We start from the raw sequence: 22,353 nt of genomic DNA, 5'->3' as shown, positions 1-22,353 counted from the left end.
ATGTTTGTGGCAGTGTCATGGGATAGGTATACCCCGTCATAGAGTGTCAGGTCACGTGTGGTAAAAGAAAGGGAAGAGGCTGTACCGCAGTCAATTAGGGCATATGCTGATGACCCTTACTATAAAACGCGGTAGTACAGTCTAGTGGCCAGAGTCAATCGAGCGGCCCTTCCACTCTGGGCAGCGTGGCCCTAATGGCCGGAGTCAATAAAGTCGCACACCTCTGTGGGATTGTGTGGCCTATTGGCCCATTGGGGAAGTGGAGCGTCACTCACGGCTGTGTGGCACTCAGGGTAGGGGGACTCGGGCCCTCCCTGCTCCTCCGAGTCCCAGCCCAGGGCCCTGGCAGTGGCAGGGTTACTTGCCACCGAGTCTCCTCCCGAAACACGCTGACTGGTTCCCTGGTTCACCCACTGGAGCAAAGTCTAAGTCCCCTGGGCTGCTTCCTACCCTGCCTTTGCCAGCGATGGTCCACAGGTCTCTGGGGTACTCAGGCAGTGTAGCTCCTGATGGCACGGCGTCCTCTCTGGGTTCATCAGGCAGCCTGGAATCCATCTGGTGCTTTGCGTGCTTTGGCTCTGGGCCTGTAACAGCTCCCTGGAGAGAGCCTGCAGTTTGCGTTCTCTCCCTTCAGCAGCCTGCCCACACTGAGCTGGGCTGCTTCCTTTTATATCTTGCCTCCAGGCTGAGCATGCCCAGCAGAGGTGAAGGGGCGTGGCTTCCTCAGCCTGAAATGCACAGTTAACCCTTGCGAGGCCAGGGTGGGGTAGCACAGGGATATTTTGGGGTGGTCTCTTAAAATGGGAAGTTTCTAACAAAGATTATTTTCCATATTACACTGTAGTACTAAGGATCGATGCTTATATAACTATACATTTACAATAATCTCAAATATCATTTTTGATGCAATCAAGTAACATTTTTCAGTAAACAGAAAAAATGTTTAATTCTGACCATTTTTCTCAGTTTCCATAACTTTATTTTGTTTTTCAATAGACTCAAAATGTCAGACAAAAGTGATTTAAAAGCTGAGCTCGAGCGCAAAAAGCAGCGCCTAGCACAAATAAGAGAGGAGAAGAAACGGAAGGAAGAAGAAAGGAAAAAGAAAGAGGTAAATATGCACAAACTCATTAAAATGTCAGAAGCCTACAGAAAGGTCCAAGGTTTAGCATCCCAATATGGTTTACGTAGGACAGGTGTCATGTAGGAAGTGATTCTCATAACCACAGCAGCTTTAAGCCTAAAATAAAAATGCTTATGTTCAGCCACGAAAGTTTGAAATAAAAATCACCTTCAGAATATTCAAGTTGTCAGCAGACAGCAGTTTGGACAACATGATATGCATGTGTAGAAAGGAATAAGATTTGCAGAAATGCTTTCTTCTGGGAATTCCTTTAGTGGGGGGAGAGGGCTTCAATTTTTTTTGACCCATTACAACTTAAATAAGTGTTTGGGGTTTTTTTTGTTTTGTTTTTTTTTACTCTTAAGACTGGCTTGATTGCTGGCTAAGGTAACAGATTTACAGTGATGATCCTCCACTAAAGTAAAACATAATTGCAATTGCATTTTAGCCTCCTGGCATCAGTGCATCTTTCAGCTCTATTAAAGTTTGATTGACATATTAGTTTATTTGTCCTTGACAATATGCATTAGGTTTTTCATTAAGGGATTTGTGCTTCTTTTTATTCAGTCACTCAGTGAAATAGAGTTGAGAATTGACAGGGAAAGGATATTCATTTTCATGCAAAGTCAAAGAAGCATTAAGTGATTATGTTTCTTTTCCTTCAAATGTCAACACTTACTGTAGTTTAAAGCACCTGTTATCCCTTACTAATAACTGGTTTCCTTTTAAACTGACACCTTAATATCGTTCATGTGTTTCATAGAATTACTATGGAATCTGATGCGATACAAGAAATCAAAGTTCCAATTCATGTTGTCTCTTTTAATATTTTTTTCATTTTATACAGTTTTGTACAATTACCAATAAACAGTCCATAAAGTCAGTCAGGGAGGGGAAAGGAAGAAGAGCCACCTTAAACCACTAAAAGAGGTTTTAAACACACTGTATTAATTAACAGCCAGTTAAGCAAGACATGGAGAAAGAAGGGAGCCAAGCCAATAGATTGTATGTCTTCTCGCAGACATCAGGAACCAGGAGGTTTCAAAGCCCCACCTCTTGCCTCTCTCCTGCTCTTTCCCCAGTGAGGCTTGTGTGTGTGTTTGTAGGGGGGCATTCCATGGACACTAACTCAGATCTCGAAGAGTTATGAACACTTGTTCTCCTTTCTATTGTTTTTTCCCCATGGAAGGAGAACATTTAGCCTCATGTAGGCCCCATTGCTGTCAGTGGAAGTTTTCCCATTGAATTCAGTGGGAACAGAATCACGGCCATATTTATTTATTACTTTCAAGTGTGTCGGGGTCAGTACATATTTTAGCTAAGGGCATGTCTACAGTAGTAACTTGCATCGGCGCAGCTGCACTGATGAAGCTCTGCTGCTGTAGCACTTCTGGTGAAGATGCTTTAAGCCGACAGGAGAGAGCTCTCTTGTTGGCTTAATAACTCCACCTCCACAGGAGGCAGTAGCTATGTTGGTGGGAGAAGCTCTCCTGCTGACATAGCACTGTCCACACCGGCGCTTAGGTCAGTGTAACTATGTCGCTCAGGGGTGTGGATTATTCACACTCCTGAGCAACATAGTTATACTGAAGTCATTCTGTAGTGTAGACCAGGGTTAATTCAGTTTGACTGTCTCTATCTGTAACATGTCAGCCTTCTTATGCAGAATTAAGATCAAAGGTCTCTCTTAACCTCCCAGTATTCTACAGTACAATGGCATCCGACAAGTAATAGGGAAAAGATTTGAATCATAGCTTAAGAAATATTCCATATAAATCTGTACTGGTTCCTGCAAACATCCCTTTGGCTCAATCCAATCTCAAACACTGGCAGAGTCCTCCTGTTATAAATCCAGTATAAATGAGCTTCCCAAGTGTATTTTCATGACTGTCACAGTACTCCATAATAGCCCAGGAACCATGGTGCATATATGTTCTCCTCCCATTTAATCAAGAAACCGCATTGTATGTCATTCAAGCTAATTGTTTATTATCTTTTATTCAGGCTGATCAGCAGCAAAAGAAAGAGCCAGTTCAGGAAGATTCGGATCTAGATCGCAAAAGAAGAGAGACAGAGGCTTTATTACAGAGCATTGGTATATCCCCAGAACCACCTCTAGGTACTTAGATGAGCACATTGTAAACATGGGGCTATTACACAGTTAATGCATTTTTTTAATTAAAAGCATGCTTTGCTTTTGTGTTATTTGGCTGTATTAGTGAAGTGAACTCTTCTGCTTGGAAACCATTCATATCATATCACTCATATACGCCAGTTCATAGCATTTCCACCATTTGCCATTGCAAAGCATCAGCTTTATTTCTGAGAGGACTTTTCATAAACACAATTCTAAACCATGTTTGATTTCTTTGGTTGCTGCTCTATTTATATTCTCTCCTATCTTTCCACCCAATGATATTAATATTATATCTCATTAATACCAATTATTGAGTTTTATCATTTGTATACTCAAAGAAGGAAAATATCTCTGTGGAAGGTTTTCTTATTATGTGAAATAATTTTAAACAAGCAAAACTGAAGAGAATTAAAAAGGAAAATATCCAAATATTAACAAACTTATAGTCAAATCATTATTTTAGATTGTTTTATATAGTTTATTTCTTGCTTTCATTGCTTTTCTGTTTTTGACTGTTTAGTTCTTAAACCCTAGATTCCTCACCTTATATACATATGGGATGATTTTATAATATGGGTTTCATTATCAAATCTATTTCTGTTAACATGTCTTGCATGCAGTGTTTTATTCTGTGTGTTGCTCAATGTGTGATTCCAAATGTGAGAAATTATTTTGCCTATTTTTCATTTGTTTCTCTCTCCCTCTCATTCAAAAGTGTCTTAAATATCCTGGATGAAATCATGTCCCCATTGAAATTAATGAGGAGTTTTCCCATTTATTTCAATGGGGCCAGGATTCTACCCCCTATATACTGCTGCCTGCAATATTCAGGGACATCCAAAAGCTCAACAAAGCATTCAGGCCCTGATTCAGGAAAGCACTTAAGCACATTCTTATGTGTTGTCCTGAATAGGGGTGCTTTCGTGAACTGAGGCCTCAGTTCCTAAATGAAAGCAACTAAAATTTACAGAAACGTGTAATCATAATAAATTATGATGCTGTAATTCCAGCAATGAGGTATCAGATCCTGAAAGAATTGTCTGACAATTAATTGTTAGGTTATTTTAACTTATCAGAAAATGCATTTTGTACATTATATAGAGATATTATAAAAGCAAATTAACAGTAATTTTAATAGAGAAAAATCACAAAATATAAATATTTATCTACTAAGGATCCCCAAAATTATTATGTCTTGTCTATTGCACATGGAGTCATAGAGTTTAAGGCCAGAAGGGGCCACTAGATCATCTACTCTCACCTCCTGTATATCACAGGCCACTAACACCACCCAGCAACCGCACACTAAACCCAACAACCAAACGCACATAAAACCATTGCAGAGTAGTTCAACTTCCTATCCTGAATTAATAATGTTTACTATGACACTATCCAGAGAACCTTAATTTAACATATAAAATTATTAATTCTTGTTAAACAATAGCATTTCCTTTTCGCCAATATATATTGACAATCAAAATCTCTTCATAAACCCCCTCAGTCCTTCCTTAGATGTTTTTAAGGTCAGGCTTGACAAAGCCCTGGCTGACATGATTTAGTTGGGGATTGGTCCTGCTTTGAGCAGGGTGTTGGACTAGATGACCTCCTGAGGTCCCTTCCAACCCTGATATTCTATGATTCAATGAAAAATTTCTGGAAAAATACACCACAAAACCAATGATATAACTGAGGTACATCAATGATATTTTCATCCTTTGGACAGATGACCTAAACTCCCTCAGATTTCCACCACAACTTCAACTATCACCACCCATCCATTAAACTCTTTCTAGAACACTCCCACACCAGCATCAGCTTCCTGGACACTATGATTAGCTTCAACAATGGACTCTAACAGACATCTATTATACAATAAACCCACAGATCATCACGCTCACTTCCACAGATCCAGTAACCACCCCAGACACACCAAGAAATCTGTTATCTACAGCCAGGCACTCAGATACCACAGAATATGTTCCAGAGAGAAAGTCTGGGATAGACCTTAGCACACTTAAAATTGCCTTCACCAAACAAGGACATTCCACCAGAGAAGTAGGTCACATAATGGAATGGGCAACTGAAATATCCTGGGAGAACCTGCTTCACCACAGGGGGAAAAAAAACCCACCGACCTTACACCCATAGACGTCACCTATGACCCCACACTGGAACCCATATGGGATATCAAACAATTACAACTCATACTTGATGGGGAGCATACCCTGATTTTTTTTTCCTGACCCCCCCCTTCTGGCCTTCAAACACTCCCCAACCTTGCTAAGCTCATCATCAGAAGACACCACAGACCAGGAGACACCAACTCAAAGTGGCACCAGATCCTGTCAGAGCAACAGATGCCAAACCTGCAGACATATTTCCGCTGCTAATATGATCACTACCCCCACAATACACCTTTCAGAATCCATGGGTCCTACACATGCCTATTTTAACATATGGTGTACCTCATCCAGTGCATCAATTGCCCCAACAACAACAATGTGGGTGAAACCAGACAATCACTATGCTCTCAAATGAACTCACACAAAAAAATGATAAAAGAAAAAAACACTCTATCATCTGTGGGTGAACACTTTTCACAAAGTAATCACTCCATATCTGACCTCTTAGTCCTCACCCTCAAAGGAAACCTATACAACATCTTCAAAAGACCAGACAGGGCGCTTAAAGTCATAACTCTGCTGGACACTAAAAGCCACTGGCTTTATGGACCATTACAACAAGTTGTAACACACCATGCTGCCTGCTAACCTTCTATTGTCCTACAACAGATGAGAGTGGTCTCCTATAACACGTTGAACCCCTTGTGCTTAACAATCTGTCCCACCTTGTATTTAACTTGAACAGCCTGGTTTCCTTCCCCAGACTGAAAAAAAGCTCTCTGAAGCTTGAAAGCTTGTCCTGTCCACCAACCAAAGCTGGTCCAATAAAAGATATTACCTCACCCATCTTATCTCAATCAAAAGACATTAACAGCTGTAATCCTGTCCCTTTGGATATGTATACAATATCCAGCTCCCTCTGAAGTTACCTAAAACTAAGGTTACATCTACACTTGGAGCTAGAGATGTGATCCCCAGCTTGTGCAGACATACACTACCTCTCATCAATCTAGAGTGCTAGAAACAGTAGTGTAGATGGGGTAGTCTGGGCAGTGGAGAGCAGCGACATGGGGCTAGCCATGACACGTACAAAGCTGCCTGAACCCCATGGGTACGTACTCAGCATGGCTAATCTCTGCCATTGCTCCTGCTGCCTGTGCTGTCCTGACTACAGTACTAGTTTTAGCATGCTAGCTCGATGAGAGCTAGCCCGAGTATGTCTGTGTGAGCTGGGAATCACACCCTTGCTCCATAGTGTCGACATACCCAAAGATGCAAAACCACTGCATGCCTGTACCTGCCAAGGGTCTGTCATGAAAATGAATTCATTTTTCATATTCTAGTCATTTCTCTGCCAATCCCTAGTGAGAATATGTGTGAAAGATTTGACCAAATGGAAAATCCAAGTCTCTTGACAGGTCTGTCATTATATATTATAGGGTATAACAAAATAGTTAAAAGTTTTACTCTGTTAAATGTAAAAGGAAAAATGCACATGATTTAAACCAAATGGAAATCTTTACTGTGCATTAAAATCCTTCTGTGTTTTCTTCCATGTGACTGCTTGCAAGGATACTTGCATTAAATCTGGAGTGGCGACATCTCAGCCTTTCTTTTTCTTTCTGAAGGACAATTAAAAATTTTTTTTTTTACTTTTTGTATTTATTGTTTCTACACTAGGAGCTTTAACTCTTATGACTTTGTTCCTTTCCTACTTAGTAAGACAAACCTGTCTTTGCATATATATTTCATACACATGAAATATACCATCCCCTGAAAGTAAAGGATAATGCATAAGGGTCTGATCAAATGCCCATTGAAGTCCATGAAAGTCTTTCACTGACTTCTGTGGACGTTGGGATCAGGCCCCCAAACAGAAACAGTAACACTCTGCAACTGAAATTACCTAAAAACCCAACCACAACAATACATTCATATACATTCTCATTGCTTCTGGAAGGGGCTTTTTTTACCTGGTTGGATTTCCCTATTCTGTTTTTACTTTGGATCTGATTTACACAAAGAAACGCAGGTCACATTCAACAGATTTTAATTTAAATTCAAATGTAATTGCTTTATTGCCTCGTGCCATTTGATTTTAGCAGAAGAGTTCACTTAGATTTCTAACAAATAAACAAAAAGGTTTGATTTTTAAAAATCTTCTACAAATCAAATTTAAAATTAGCAAAAGAAACAACAGTGTTGCTTTACTTCCACAGTATCCCTACATCAATTATGTATAGAATTAGAGTTGCCTTTCAGATCTGTCTAAATTCATTACAATTTTAAAATTTCCAAAAATATTTAAAAATTCACTTGACTCTTTTCCTTTTCTTTTCCTTTCCTTTCCTTATTTGCTTTCACCATTTCAAACTCTCCTAATCATTTATCCACTATCATTTGGTTGATTGGTTTTGATTTGTCTGACACTGCTCTTCATCAGTGCAGTCGCTGCATGATTTAACATGGGATACCTGTTATTTTCATTATTTAGTCCCAACCCCTATGTCTCCCTCTTCGAAATCAGTGAGCACCCCCAGTGAAGCTGGCAGCCAGGATTCAGGAGATCTGGGACCAATAGGAAGGTAAGACAGACATTAGATAATGTTGAATGAAAGTATTTTTTCACTCCCCACTTTTTTTTATTTATTTAAACAAGAACATTGTAGGTCCAATATATACATATGTTTGTGCATTCTCCACCATGTGTTACCATTCAATATGGCTGGTGTCAGGTATGGAGTAAAGGTATGTGGCAGTCTGATCTTAAGTTATAGACATCAGAAACTAATGCAAGAAGCAGAAATATATATATGTCCTTGGGGCTCACCATGTTTCCATTCCACTCAGAATGGAAACATGGTGAGCCCCAAGAACATAGAAAATCCTGCAAATCCCTACCCATGTGAGTAATCCTTATTCATATAGGTAGTCCCCTTGAAGTCATATTGGCCTCATCATTCCACATATAGCACCCGTCTATGTTAAGTTTTTGTTCTGCTGTCCAGCACTGTGCATGGTAGTAAAAGTGTGTATGTAAGAGAGGGATGGGGAAATTATTTGGAAACGCCTGGGAACACATAAGAGTGTTTTACTAATGTTCCTCTCCGCAAAACTGTGGCTATCAGATAGCTGTGTGCGTGGAATGGGAGGAAAGTGCTTCATCACTGTGCCAGTAAGAGACGGGCCCCAAGGCCACCTGGAAATGCCCTTGTTGCATCTTGAACGTATCACTGATATTGGGAAATGAAATGACAGCACCATAATGTTTCCCAGGGCATCCTGAGTATAATGGAGACACCCGTTGTCCTGGCTTGAAACCACAAGAGATACAAATTTCTGCGCCATATTTCAGGGACAGAAACCACAGGTGAATGGTGGATCTTCTAGTGACTGCACTGAGGAAGGGTTAAGCACTCTGTGACTGTTCCAGTCATCCACAGCAGCGTGTGTGATCCAGACCTCCATGAACTCCTGGGAAACAGCCTGTGAAGCTCCGCTGACCACTCTGCAGTTTGGAGTTGCCTGTCAGGGTGACCACACCCAGACATACCTGTACATTCATAGACACTATTGACCTTGGGCTTCAGGTGTCTTCATTTACCAGGTTCAAAGACCATGTAGAACTCATTTTTCCTTCCCTTGGCCTGCACTACGATTGCTATATTAGCATTGCAAGAGCTGATATAAGAGGAAGTTAAATACGCCATTATCCATAAATAAGCAACATTTTTGCTGGCATGACTCAGCTAGTACTCATGCCAAGCACACCTTGCGCACAGAAAGATCATATTCTTGATGCTGAAAATGTATCGTTTCCTTACTTAACCTAATGAGCTCTCTTTGCAGTACCACTGTGGTATTTGGGCTACATAGACACTGAGGAAATGCACCCATCCCCTCCCCTCTCCCATCCCAGAAATGTGGCATGCACTTTAGAAGCAGTGGAGTTAATTAAGTAGCAACCCGTTAGTATGAATAAGGCAGTTCAAAAACTGGGAAAGAATGTAATGCCAAATTCATAGTCAGACAGCCAACCCTGATCTGTCAAAACCCCTTGGATATGAGAAGAAAAGGCAAATATGTGCAAGAAGCATACAGGCTGCTATTCATAATGACACTGTTCCCTACAAAATGCCCTGTGGCAATGCTAGCTTGAAATTCAATATGTAATGTCACAAAACTTCCTCTGGATCATTTGGTCTCAGCCAACAAGGGCAATACCATCTTTCCATCAACCCCGCGAGCACTTGATTCAGAGTATGCAAGATGCTAGAGGAAGACGCTGAAGCAGTTCTGAATTCATCCCATTAAACAAGAATCATGTTCTTGCTTATGGGGTGACCCACACTTGTGCCATCCATTCAGCCACTAGTATAGTTAGCGAGCTGTAATTTCACCCTTAATGGTATCCAGGAGCCAGTGGATTCCAGCATGAATATTTTCACCCCACCGCTATATGGCGTGTTTGCAGGGGCGATCTCAGTACACCTGATTACTGTGTACAGCTGAGCAGGAGGAGAGGGGTGTGGCAATACTTCTTGAACCCCACATCACTATTTTGACAGATGTTTTCTGGTTGAAATTCTCAATGTAAGTGGTTACCCTGTGTCAGGAACTCTGCTGCCTCTGGGCTCGTTTGCCAAGCAATCCCATGAGCCTGGCCAGGCCCAGTAAACCCTCATGAAGACCTCGTCTACACTAGGAATTTACATCAGTATAGCTATGTCTCTCAGGGGTGTGAAAAATCCACCCCCCTGGGAGACTTAGCCATACTGACCTAACCCCCAGTGTAGACAGTGCTAGGTCGATGGAAGAATTCTTCTGCTGACCTAGCTACCACCTCTTGGGGAGGTATCAGTGGGTGAATCCCTCCCCTAAGCATAGGTAGCATCTACACTGATGTGCTGCAGCAGCGCTGCTATGCTGGTGCCACTGTAACATTTTAGTGTAGACAAGCTCTAAGTGACTGTGCTCCCAGCCTGGTCAGAAGAGCCAACAGAGGGAGGGATAGCTCAGTGATTTGAGCATTGGCCTGCTAAACCCATGGTTGTGAGTTCAATCCTTGAAGGGGCCATTTAGGGATCGGGGCAAAAATCTGCCTAGGGATTGGCCCTGCTTTGAGCAGGGGGTTGGACTAGATGACTTCCTGAGGTCCTTTCCAATCCTGATATTCTATGATTCTATGATCACCATTTCAGCCCTGTCATAACAGCAGCGTGGTGGCTGTTCACCATGTTCTATATCCAGACCTGCTTCCCATCCAGCCCTTGCTCCACCCTTCGCCTGCTCTGCTTCAGCCCTAATTCCTGCCTGCCTCTGAACTCCTGTTTCTGCCCACTGGCTTGCCTCCTGACCACACCTCCAGTTCTGCCCTCTGATTCTGCTCCGACCACCAGGCTAGATTCCTGCTCCATGCACTAGATCGCACTGCCTACACCTTGGTGTGTGACACCCTACTATAGGCTTTAATTTAAAATAGATACAGGCTTGCTACATCAATATAGTTTACATTGATGCTGACAGTGGTTCATGCTTAATCCATTGATTACACCTTTGCACATGGAGGGAGTTATCTGTCACAATTTGGACTACACAAGCACTTGCATCTTTGTCATCAATGGTTGCATCCGTTGTTGGCAGTCAAAACAGACTGTGCTAGTGTCAAGGCTACACATCATGAAGCACTGCGGTCTTTGGCCCATACTTCCTCAGTGCTTTCAACCTATTGGAGTGTCTAGTAGGGATAAGGAGGTGCTGGTTCTGTATACAAGGCACTGGTGAGACCTCATTTGGAGTATTGTGTGCAGTTCTGGTCTCCCATGTTTAAAAAGGATGAATACAAACTGGAACGGGTACAGAGAAGGGCCACTGGGATGATCCGAGGAATGGAAAACCTGTCGTATGAAAGGAGACTCGAGGAGCTCGGTTTGTTTACCTTAACCAAAAGAAGGCTGAGGGGGGATATGATTGCTCTCTTTAAATATATCAGAGGGATAAATACCAGGGAGGGAGAGGAATTATTTCAGCTCAGTACCAGTGTGGACACGAGAACAAATGGATATAAACTGGCCGTCGGGAAGTTTATGCTTGAAATTAGACGAAGGTTTCTAACCATCAGAGGGGTGAAGTTCTGGAACAGCCTTCCGAGGGAAACAGTGGGGGCGAAAGACCTCTCTGGCTTTAAGATTAAGCTTGATAAGTTTATGGAGGGGATGGTTTGATGGGATAACGTGATTTTAGTCAATAGGTCAATAACGTGCCATCGCTGGTAATTAGTAACAATGGTCAATGATGGGATATTAAAAGTTACTACAGAGAACTTTTTTCCGGAGGGTCTGGCTGGAGAATCTTGCTCGCGTGCTCGGGGTTCAGCTGATCACCATATTTGGGGTCGGGAAGGAATTTTCCTCCAGGGTAGATTGGCAGAGGCCCTGGAGGTTTTTCGCCTTCCTCCGCAGCATGGGGCAGGGGTCGCTTGCTGGAGGATTCTCTGTGACTTGAAGTCTTTAAATCATGATTTGGGGACTTCAACAGCTGAGTCAAGGGAGAGAATTATTCCAGGAGTGGGTGGGTCAGCTTTTGTGGCCTGCATCATGCGGGAGGTCAGACTAGATGATCATAATGGTCCCTTCTGACCTTAAAGTCTATGAGTCTGAGTCTCAAAATTAGGCTATAAATTTGAAGGCATTTTCTGGATTGCTGCGAGTATACCATATATTCTCTGTTAAACTCAGCCCTGGGTTTGTGGTCTGCCAATGTGTCTACCACCATGTCTGATTACTACAGAGGGATTGAGTTCTGTGCCAGAAATGGCAGTTGAGTTTTATGTGCATTGTCCATTTCTGATATTATTGTCTCTATAGCGTCCTGCTGAATCAGGGATCTGCTGATGATTTTTCAGGGCAGCTAGTCTCTGCTCACTGAGCATATATAAACATGAGGCGCTACTCTTCCTCCTTTTATTTTACTCTCTGTGATGGCGATGCACTTTTACCCATATTGCCATCCGTCTCAGAAGCAATATGATATTTAGTGCTGCCTCGCAAGAACCACCACCCGCTCCCAGTTCCATTGAACGCTGGATAACAATGGGGCAGAATCCAGACTGGATCATTTAGATGACTGAGGGAGCAGTTCCTGCACTGTTAATGCCTCACTCACAAATGGGTGTTCTGTTACAACTAGTCATTTTTTGATGATGTTACTAACACTATTAAAAGCATGGGTGGCCAGTGACCCGGCTGTTGGAGGAGGCTAGCCCCCGGCCCCTCCCCTTGTGCCCGAGGCCCCACCCCTCCCAGTCTGCCCTCCCTCCCATGCAGGAGCCCACAGCATCCCCACTGCAGCCACCAGCCCAGTGCCAGATGGCTGGGCAGCATGGGCCCTCAGCCCCGGTGCTCCAGGAGGCCAGCCCCAGAGCGCCGGGCAGTGCAGCTCCAGTGCCCCCAGCCCTGGAGTCCTGGGTGGCATGGGCCGAGAGCCAGGCAGCGCGGTCCCAGCCCCAGCCACCCCGAGTCCCTGTGGGAGACAGGTCAGCCAGCCCAAGCCCCAGTCAGCCTGGGCCAGGGCAGAGCGCCGGGAACTGCAGGAGCGGTCCTGGGGGCAGGGCGTGGGCTGGGCCACGCACAGCCTCCCCCAGCCAACAATACCCACTGCCCATGACTGCCAGAATAACAAGCAAGTACAGACAGGCATCAATCTTGCAGGTATTCTGACCACTAAATGCTGAAGAACTTACCAAAGGAAGAACTTGCCATCAAAGCAGAGTCTCAAGGCATGGATTTTGCTTCAGGGGGTGGGATATGTTCCAATTTGAGATTGCAGTGCTAAATATATGACTACCTTCCTCTTGAGACTTTAGTGAGGCTATGGGATCAGGTACTTTAAAATATATTAATACTCACTGAGAACATTTGAGACAGATTATCTTGTCAAGGCACTTGACTGCTACTGTGTCCAGGTCTGGTGTCCATAATTCAAGAAGTACACCTCTACCTCGATATAACGCTACTTGATATAACACAAATTCAGATATAATGCGGTAAAGCAGTGCTCCGGGGAGGCAGGGCTGCGCACTCCGGTGGATCAAAGCAAGTTCAATATAACATGGTTTCACCTATAACGCGGTAAGATTTTTTTGGCTCCCGAGGATAGCGTTATATCGAGGTAGAGGTGTATGTTGATAAATTGGAGCGGGTTCAGAAAAGAGCCATGAGCCTGATTAAAGGATTGGAAAACATGCCTTATAGTGATAGACTGAAGGAGTTCAATCTGTTTAATTTAACAAAAGGAAGGTTAGGAGTGACTTAATCCCACTCTATAAATACTTACAATAGGGAAAATAAATTTGATAAGAGGGCTCTTCAATCTTGTAGATGAAGATAAAATTAGATCTAATGGCAAGACAAATTCAGACTAGAAATAAGGTGAACATTTTTAACAATGAGGGTAATTAACATTGGAACAGTTTACCAAGGGGTTGTGGTGGAGTGTGTATCACTGGAATTTTTAAAATCAAGATTACATGTTTTTTCTAGAAGACATGCTCTAATTCAAACAGGAATTAGTTCAAGAAAGTCCTGTGGCCTTTGTTCTTCAGGAGGGCAGACTAGATAATCTTAAAGGTTCCTTCTGGCCTTGTAATCTATGAATCCCAAAGAGCTAGGGCAGCTGGGCATCTTTGCTAGCTTGCAGTTCTCACACAGATCTCTGTTAAGAGCTGTGACCTAAGAACATTAACACACTAGATGCTAAAAATCTCCTGCGTACTCCAAAGCCTGTTAGTGATGAGTTCTGGACATACTTGCATACCAGTTAGGTAATTAGTGAGTAACTGGCCTTATTGTCTGCTGGCTTGCCTTAGATAAGTAGCTAGCATTCCAGCAAGTATTGCTTTACACTCACAGATTAATGGACTTGCATTTGCATTTTGTCGTTGTGTCCCTTTTCTTCATGTGTCCCTTTTACCTGTGTAGTCCAATCATGAGTAGTAACACTAAAGGGTACATTGGCAGGAGGGACCTGATGCTCTAATGTAGTGAGTGAATTAGTCTGACATGGCAGCTGGCCTGTCTGGAATACATTTTGTTCAGCCTTGTAGTGTTATCCTGCAAGCACCGTTATCCTTGGACTAAGATAATGGCTAAAAAATGCTATGGTGTCATTATGCTTATTAGGAGGGTATTTTGGGGCAGGGCTACAGGGTGGTGTGGAACTACGGAACCATAACTATCTGTTCAGCTGGTTTGTATGAGTTTTTGTGTGTGATCTTCAGGGTCATGTTGAAATATACCAAGGAATTTTCACTGGTGATGAAAGTAGGGTTTTGAAGAAGCCTGACTTGCCTTGCAGAATATGACAGGAGGCAGTGAGTCTGAGCTGATGGTAGACGCATAATGGTGCTAGAAATGACTGACATGGAGTCTTTTGAGGGCTTTCAGCTGGATAGAAGATCCAAATTAGATTTTTCGAGATGTATTGGCATTCATGTCGGAGAGTAAATCTAGACAGGCAGAGGCACACTATACCTTGCTTTCTGAAGGTGTTAGCATTTCTCTTTGTGCTGGGCAAGCACTGGACTGGGAATATGCTGGTCCTCAATATCAGGCTCCTTCAAACCAATTCATTAGAGCTCTGCTAATGCATGCAGAGGGCTTCATTAATTGCCAGGCCATCTACAGGGAGTGAATTACAGTCAAAGCAGGTTTTTATCAGCATGCCTATTTCCCAAATTGCTTTGGATCAATCAGCTGTACTTCTGTGCCTGTTCCGCCGCCTGCACTCCTTGAGGCAGCACAGGGGAGCTGAAAATTGTATCACAGCATGAACCGGCAGGTGGCGTGGGATGAACAGTGTGTCATAATGGGTGAGTTGTTCTGTCTATGGGGGATTCAACCAGGACTCTCTACATGTCAGACTTGAAGGAGCCTATAATGAGCTTCCTCAGAATGGTGTATGTTTTGGTTATGCATTCAACATAATGGGTGTGACCATGTGGGTTGATGACAAGGGTGTGTGTGTGTGTGTGTGTGTGTGTGTGTGTGTGTGTGTGTGTGTGTGTGTGTGTGTGTGTGTGTGTGTGAGAAAGACAGAGAGAGAGAGACGTGGTCTATTGGAGAGAAAGTGACATTTGGCAACCTAGGAGTGCAACTGAGGAGATGCATCCTGCCAAAACAGGAGTCATTCTTAGTGTCCAGCTAGTATCATGCAGTCACAATTAGAATCTGATTTTTGCTGACTAGTTTTTTGGTGAATGCCATGGAATATGGGATGAATCAGGGGTTGTGGCAGGGAGCCTGAGTGCAGTTAATGTGGTGAGCAACAACCACCTCACCTTCTGCAGGGGGTTAAGTCAGCACTGAGCCCCTTCGACAGTAATCATGTGCTGCTGACCCCTGGAGGTGATGTTGGATACTCCCTACTCCCGTACCTTCTCACACATATGGGATGCTAGCAATCAGAGTGGAATATGCATGAATTTTGGCTCTTGAAGGAACATGTTCACCACCCAGTGACCCTGAGAAAGTCCTAATACTTGTCATAATTAGGGACAGAGCATTTTTGTACCAGCTCACGTGCAACAATGAATACTGAAAATTATCTGTGCTGAGTGGACACAGTTGGGTGGCTTTGTACCTGATAATGTGGCCCTCTTGTGGCATGGATAGTCAATGATAAATTCCCATGGACTTTACTTGGGAGCTCTGTACTATTAGCAGGAAGAGAGTGTGTTCCCGTTGATTTATTGCATGCCCAGGGCCCCACTGGCTGCTGACATGAGATGCCCAGACAGATCATAAGTGATCCACTTTTTCCAAAGATCTACAATGCCTGTATGTTGTCAGCTAACATCAGGTGTCCATGTGCAAGTTCACCTCTCTGGGGGGTTATTTGTGATTGTGCTGCTTGCCTGGGTAGAACTTGTGCATGAGCACTGAAATCCCTTTGGACTGTGTTTGGGGTTTCCCATCTGACATGGGGCACCTGCAAGCTTGGTGCCACATTCTCTACTCCTCAGTAAATGGTGAAAGGCTCAACTGCCTTGGATATACAAAGATAAACTGCTATCTTTCTTCCTGTTACCACTTCTCCTATAGTCTGTTCTAGCTCCTTACTCCTCACATATTTTGCTGCCCATACTGCTGAGTGCCTCGTAACTCCTTTGGTCAGAATGAAGACAATAGTATCAGGAAATATTGAGGTTATGGCCACCTTTGTAGTGCTGTAGCTATCTCAGTCACCATCTATGAATGGCTATTTCCTGCTTTAATCTGGTATTCCATAATAGCACTGAAATCTGGGTGAATTATTTCCCACTGTCTAATCTGTAGGTCCTTAGTGTTTTCTGTGGCTACTGATCCTCCTAGTATGGTGTCTAAATAGATGAAGGCATTGCACTGGATTTTTTAACAGAAATTCCTACTTAAGAAAATTTACAGTGCTGTGCCAAAGGAAGCAGGAGTTTTTACATATCTTGAAACAAATCTGAACCCAATGAGGTCAATTAGACTACTCTGGTGTGTAAAATTTGCTTGCATAAATATAAAAGTCTGCAGGGTCAGGTCTTATTCAGTGCAGTATAAAGAAGAGTTGGGTTCTTAGAAAAGATTTGCTTATAGTGAGGAATTTTATCAACTAGCTGTCCTTATGTTTCAATACTATTGTAATTTTTTGTGCATTTTAGTCCGCTATAAAAGCTGGGTTGGCTCATGTGCCCTTTGGATGCTGTTTTTTTGTTCTTAAATTTTTTCAAGAAGTGAGTTGCAGAGTATAGTACGTGGAGCATTTTTGGGTACAGAATTGCAGTGGTAATCCTAGAACTATGGCTGTCGATTAATCGCAGTTAACTCAAGAAATTAACTCAAAAAAATTAATCGTGATTAATCGCAGTTTTAATCGCACTGTTAAACAATAGAATACCAATTGAAATTTATTAAATATTTTGGATGTTTTTCTACATTTTCATATATTATTGTATTCTGTGTTGTAATTGAAATCAAAGTGTATATTATTTTTTATTACAAATATTTGCAGTGTAAAAATGATAAACAAAAGAAATAGTATTTTTTAATTCACCTCATACAAGTACCATAATGCAATCTTTTTGTCGTGAAAGTGCAATGTACAAATGTAGATTTTTTTTTGTTACATAACTGCACTCAAAAACAAAACAATGTAAAACTTCAGAGCCTACAAATCCACTCAGTCCTACTTCTTGTTTAGCCAATCGCTAAGACAAACAAGTTTGTTTACATGTACAGGAGGTAATGCTGCCCTCTTCTTATTTACAAAGTCACCAGAAAGTGAGAACAGACATCTGCATGGCACTTCTGTAGCTGGCATTGCAAGGTATTTATGTGTCAGATATGCTAAACATTCGTATGCCCCTTCATGCTTCAGCCACCATTCCAGAGGACATGCTTCCATGCTGATGACGCTCATTAAAAAAATAATGCATTAAATTAAATTTGTGACTGAACTCCTTGGGGGAGAATTGTATGTCCCCTGCTCTGTTTTACCCGCATGCTGCCATATATTTCATGTTATAGCCATCTCGGATGATGACCCAGCGCATGTTGTTCATTTTAAGAACACTTGCACTGCAGATTTGACAAAACGCAAAGAAGGTACCAATGTGAGATTTCTAAAGATAGCTACAGCCCTGGACCCAAGGTTTAAGAATCTGAAGTGCCTTCCAAAATCTGAGCGGGACAAGGTGTGGAGCATACTTTCAGAAGTCTTAAAAGAGCAACAGTCCGATGCAGAAACTGCAGAACCCGAACCACCGAAAAAGAAAATCAACCTTCTGCTGGTGGCATCTGACTCAGATAATTAAAATGAATATGTGTCGGTCCGCACTGCTTTGGATTGTTATTGAACAGAACCTGTCATCAACATGGACGTGTGTTCCCTGGAATGGTGGTTGAAGCATGAAGGGACGTATGAATCTTTAGCGCATCTGGCATGTAAATATCTTGCAATGCCAGCTACAACAGTGCCATGAGAATGCCTGTAATCACTTTCAGGTGACATTGTAAACAAGAACCGGGCAGCATTATCTTCTGCAAATGTAAACAAACTTGTTTGTCTCAGCGATTGGCTGAACAAGAGGTAGGACTGAGTGGACTTGCAGGCTCTAAAATTTTACATTGTTTTATTTTTGAATACAGTTTTTTTGCACATAATTCTACATTTGTAAGTTCAACTTTCATGATAAAGATATTGCACTTCAGTACTTGAATTAGGTGAATTGAAAAATACAATTTCTTTTGTTTTTTACAGTGCAAATACTTGTAATAAAAATAAATATAAAGTGAGCACTGTATACTTTGTATTCTGTGTTGTAATTGAAATCAATATATTTTAAAATGTAGAAAACATCCAAAAATATTTAAATAAGTGGTATTCTATTACTGTTTAACAGTATGATTAATCACGATTAATTATTTTAATCGCTTGACAGCCCTACCTAGAACCATAGAAATGTAGGGCTGGAATTGACCTTGAGGGATCATCATTCTAGTCCATCTCGCTGCACTGAGGAAGGACCAAATATACCTGCACCATTTCTGGTAGGTGTTTATCTAACCTGTTTTAAAAAATCTCCCAATGATGGGGATTCCGCTATCTCCCTGGATAGTCTATCCCAGTTCTTAAGTATCCTTAGAGTTGGAAAGTTTTTGCTAACAGCTAACCGAAATCTCAATTGCTGCAAATTAAGCTGATTACTTTTTGTCCTATCTTCAGTGGACATAGAGAACAACTAATCACCATCCTCTTTAACTAAAGACTATTATTGGGTCTCCCTTAAGCCTCCTTTTCTAAAAACTAAACATGCCCATTTTTTTTAACCTTTCCTCAGAGGTCAGGTTTTCTAAATCTTTTATTATTTTTGTTACTCTCTTCTGGATTCTCTCCAGTTTGTCCACATCTTTCCTAAAGTGTGGCACTCAAAACAGGACACACTACTCCAGTTGAGGCCTAACTAGTGTCAAATAGAGTTGGACAATTACCTCCAGTGTCTTACATATGACACTGCTGTTAAAATACCCCATATATTAACATTTTTTTGCAACTGCATCACATGTTCTCTTTTGATACTGTATGGTTCCTCTCTGAGTTACTGGACTTGAATTTGGGGTGGGGGGGACCACAGCTATTTGCATCTAGGGCTGCCAGGTGTCCAGTTTTCGATCTGGTCAGTGGCGCAGCAGGGCTAAGGCAGGCTTCCTACCTGCCCTGGCTCCGCACGGCTCCCGGAAGCAGTGGCATGTCCCTCCTCCGGCTTCTATGGATAGGGACAGCCAGGGGCCTCCACATGTTGCCCCTGCCCCAAGCGCCGGCTCTGCAGCTCCCATTGGCCAGGAACCACGGCCAATGGAAGCTGCAGGGGTGGCGCCTGCGGATGGGGCAGCATGCAGAGCTGCCTGGCCATGCCTCCACATAGGAGCTGGAGGGGGGACATGCTGCTGCTTCCAGGAGCTGCTTGAGGTAAGCGCTGCCCGGAGCCTGCACCCCGAATCCCTCGGTCCCAGCCTAGAGCACCCTCCTACACTCCAAAGCCCTCATTCCCAGCCCCACCCGAGAGTCTGTATCCCTAGCTGGAGCCCTCCCACCCACTCCCCCCCCTCCCCACCCGTCTGCCTCAGCCCAGAGCCCCCTCCCACACCTTGAACCCCTCATTTCTGTCCCCTCCCTGGAACCCACACCCCGAGTCCAGAGCCCGTACCCCCTCCCACACCCCCAACCCACTGCCTCAGCCCAGAGCCCCCTCCCATATTCCAAAACCCTCGTATCCATTTCCCCCAGCCTAGAGCCCCCTCTTGCACCCAAACCCCTCATCCCTGGCCCCACCCCAGAGCCCATATCCCCAGAATAGCCCTCATTGCCTCCTGCATCCCAACCCACTACCTCAGTCCGGAGCCCCCTCCTGCACCCTGAACTCCTCATTTCTGGCCCCACTCCTGAGCCCGCACCCCCAGCCAGAGCCCTCACCCCCTCTTACACCCCAACCCTCTGAGCCAGCCCAGTGAAAATGAGTGAGTGAGCGACAGAGGGGGATGGAGTGAGCAGGGGGCGGGGCCTTGGGGAAGGGGCAGGGCCTTGGATCAGGGGGCGGGGCAAGGGAGTTTGGTTTTGTGCAGGTAGAAAGTTGGCAACCCTATTTGCATCTTTTAGTTACAATAGCACCTTACTGTCTGATTGTATAATTTTCTGCCCATTGTAGCATTGGCAGAGCAGTTACTGTTACCTCCAGATTGTGTTTTATGGAATAATGGTAGTTGTTTTCACTTTAGATTGGCTCTTCTTACAGATCTAGGCCCATGGGAATTGTTTTCTAACACAAAGGTCCAAACTTTTTCCCTTGTGCCCCTCTGAATTGTCACATAGCCCTGGTCCCTTGAACCATTAAAGCCCCTCCACCCCACACACACACACCTCCCCATTGTGATTTTCACCATCCGTTTGTCTCAAACTGATTCAATCAGTAGCTGCTATGATTCCATGTTCCTTCTAAAATTGTTTTGCTTTTGAATACAGTGCCTCCACCCTCAGGTTAACCTCTTGCTGCGGTGATGGCATGGGTGGGACAGATGCATATCTTGAGCACTCAGCTGCCTGTTGGGTTATAGAGTATAGTTGAAAGAAGACACGTTTTTGGATGCTTTTGTAATAACTCGTTTGTAGCTTTTATTTTTAATTCCTCTGATCACCAGTTATGTCAGAAAAGGGTGTCAAATGATGGCAGATGTTCTTAGCACCTAATAATTATAATAAGTAAGATTTTCTTTGCTGATCTCTCCCTTTCCCAGTGTCTGTAGTCTTCTCATCCACCAAGCCCCTGTGCTGTGTTCTTTTCATGCACTTGAAACCACTGTAGCTTGCAGTCTTGGTGACTCAGCTTTTATTTGCAGTCAGGGGTTGGCACCACCATGTTGCGCGATGGGCATTTGACAAAGTTACCATACTTAATGACAGACATTGGAGGGGGTTATGTCATTCAGTCATTCAATTTTTTGAAAAATTACCATGGACCTCAGAATTTTTACCACAGACATTTGTGTCCGTGTACAGACACATTGCTGACCCCTGTTTGCAATACTTTATTTTTAGTCAGTTCCTTATCTAGTAGAGTGGAAGAGCACAATTTGACTAGTTAAACAGAGTATTAGGATGTCACACTCCTTTCTGAGGGTCTGTTTCACTGGGGCTAGATGTGAGTCAAGAAGAAAAGGAAGAGGGCAGATCCCAGTCTGTTTTAGTAATATAAGTACTAGGAGAATGTTTATTTTGGTAAACGGATGTGATTCAAGGCAGTGTATGTTCTCTCTCATCTCTCCTCTTTGGATACAGCAAAGGTGTTTCAGAAGAAAGTAATAAAGCGAAATTTCTAATCTACTAAAGCCACTACAATTCAGTAGGGCTCAGTTGCCCTATCATTAAGTTAATATATTTGACAGGTTCTGCACAGTGATGTTGTTGTGCTATTGCTCAGGTTTCAAGTTGCCAGCATTTAATTGTATTACTGGTTTCACAAATGATAGGGTCTTCTTAAAGTGTTAGTATAAAAAGCAGATGTGGTGTTATTGCCTGTAATAGTTTTCACTGACAGCAGATTTTTCTTGATTGTGTACAAAGTTTTTTTTTAAAAAAAATCACTTTTAAAGAGCTGCTTTAGTTACCAACTTGCACACAGTTCAGTTTGCTGAGCCAATAAGGAATACATTTAAAATGATATCCAGATCATAGTGAAAACTCAGGATCCATTGGAAGGAAAATAAATTGGTCATAAGAACTTGGGCAAGGGTTCCAGAAAATTAATCTCTCCTTCCACCTAGGTCATTAAAAGAAACTTCCACTTATCTGTATTATTACTCTGAAATTTGAATGTCAGAAATCAAATTGCACACTCCTCGGGAGGGATAATCATTCATTACATTTAGGATCTAAATGACAGAAGAGAAATG

At 42.9% G+C, this 22,353-nt stretch overlaps 1 protein-coding gene across 1 annotated transcript in view; it reads left to right on the top strand.

The window, feature by feature from the left end:
• Positions 1–1,003: 1,003 nt before the first annotated feature.
• DYNC1I1 (dynein cytoplasmic 1 intermediate chain 1) overlaps positions 1,004–22,353 on the top strand; it is a 234,361-nt gene continuing 213,011 nt past the window's right edge. The window contains exons 1-3 of the mRNA XM_024212904.1: positions 1,004–1,111; positions 3,128–3,242; positions 7,878–7,968. Coding sequence (XP_024068672.1) covers positions 1,004–1,111; positions 3,128–3,242; positions 7,878–7,968 — 314 coding nt within the window. The remainder of the gene's footprint in view (positions 1,112–3,127; positions 3,243–7,877; positions 7,969–22,353) is intronic.

Source organism: Terrapene carolina, unplaced genomic scaffold (assembly GCF_002925995.2).
Source record: "Terrapene carolina triunguis isolate 2854851 unplaced genomic scaffold, T_m_triunguis-2.0 Scaffold84, whole genome shotgun sequence".
NCBI classification, from domain to species: Eukaryota; Metazoa; Chordata; order Testudines; family Emydidae; genus Terrapene; species Terrapene triunguis.
Note: the sequence above shows the minus strand (reverse complement) of the source record. Positions and strands in the feature narration are given on the sequence as shown.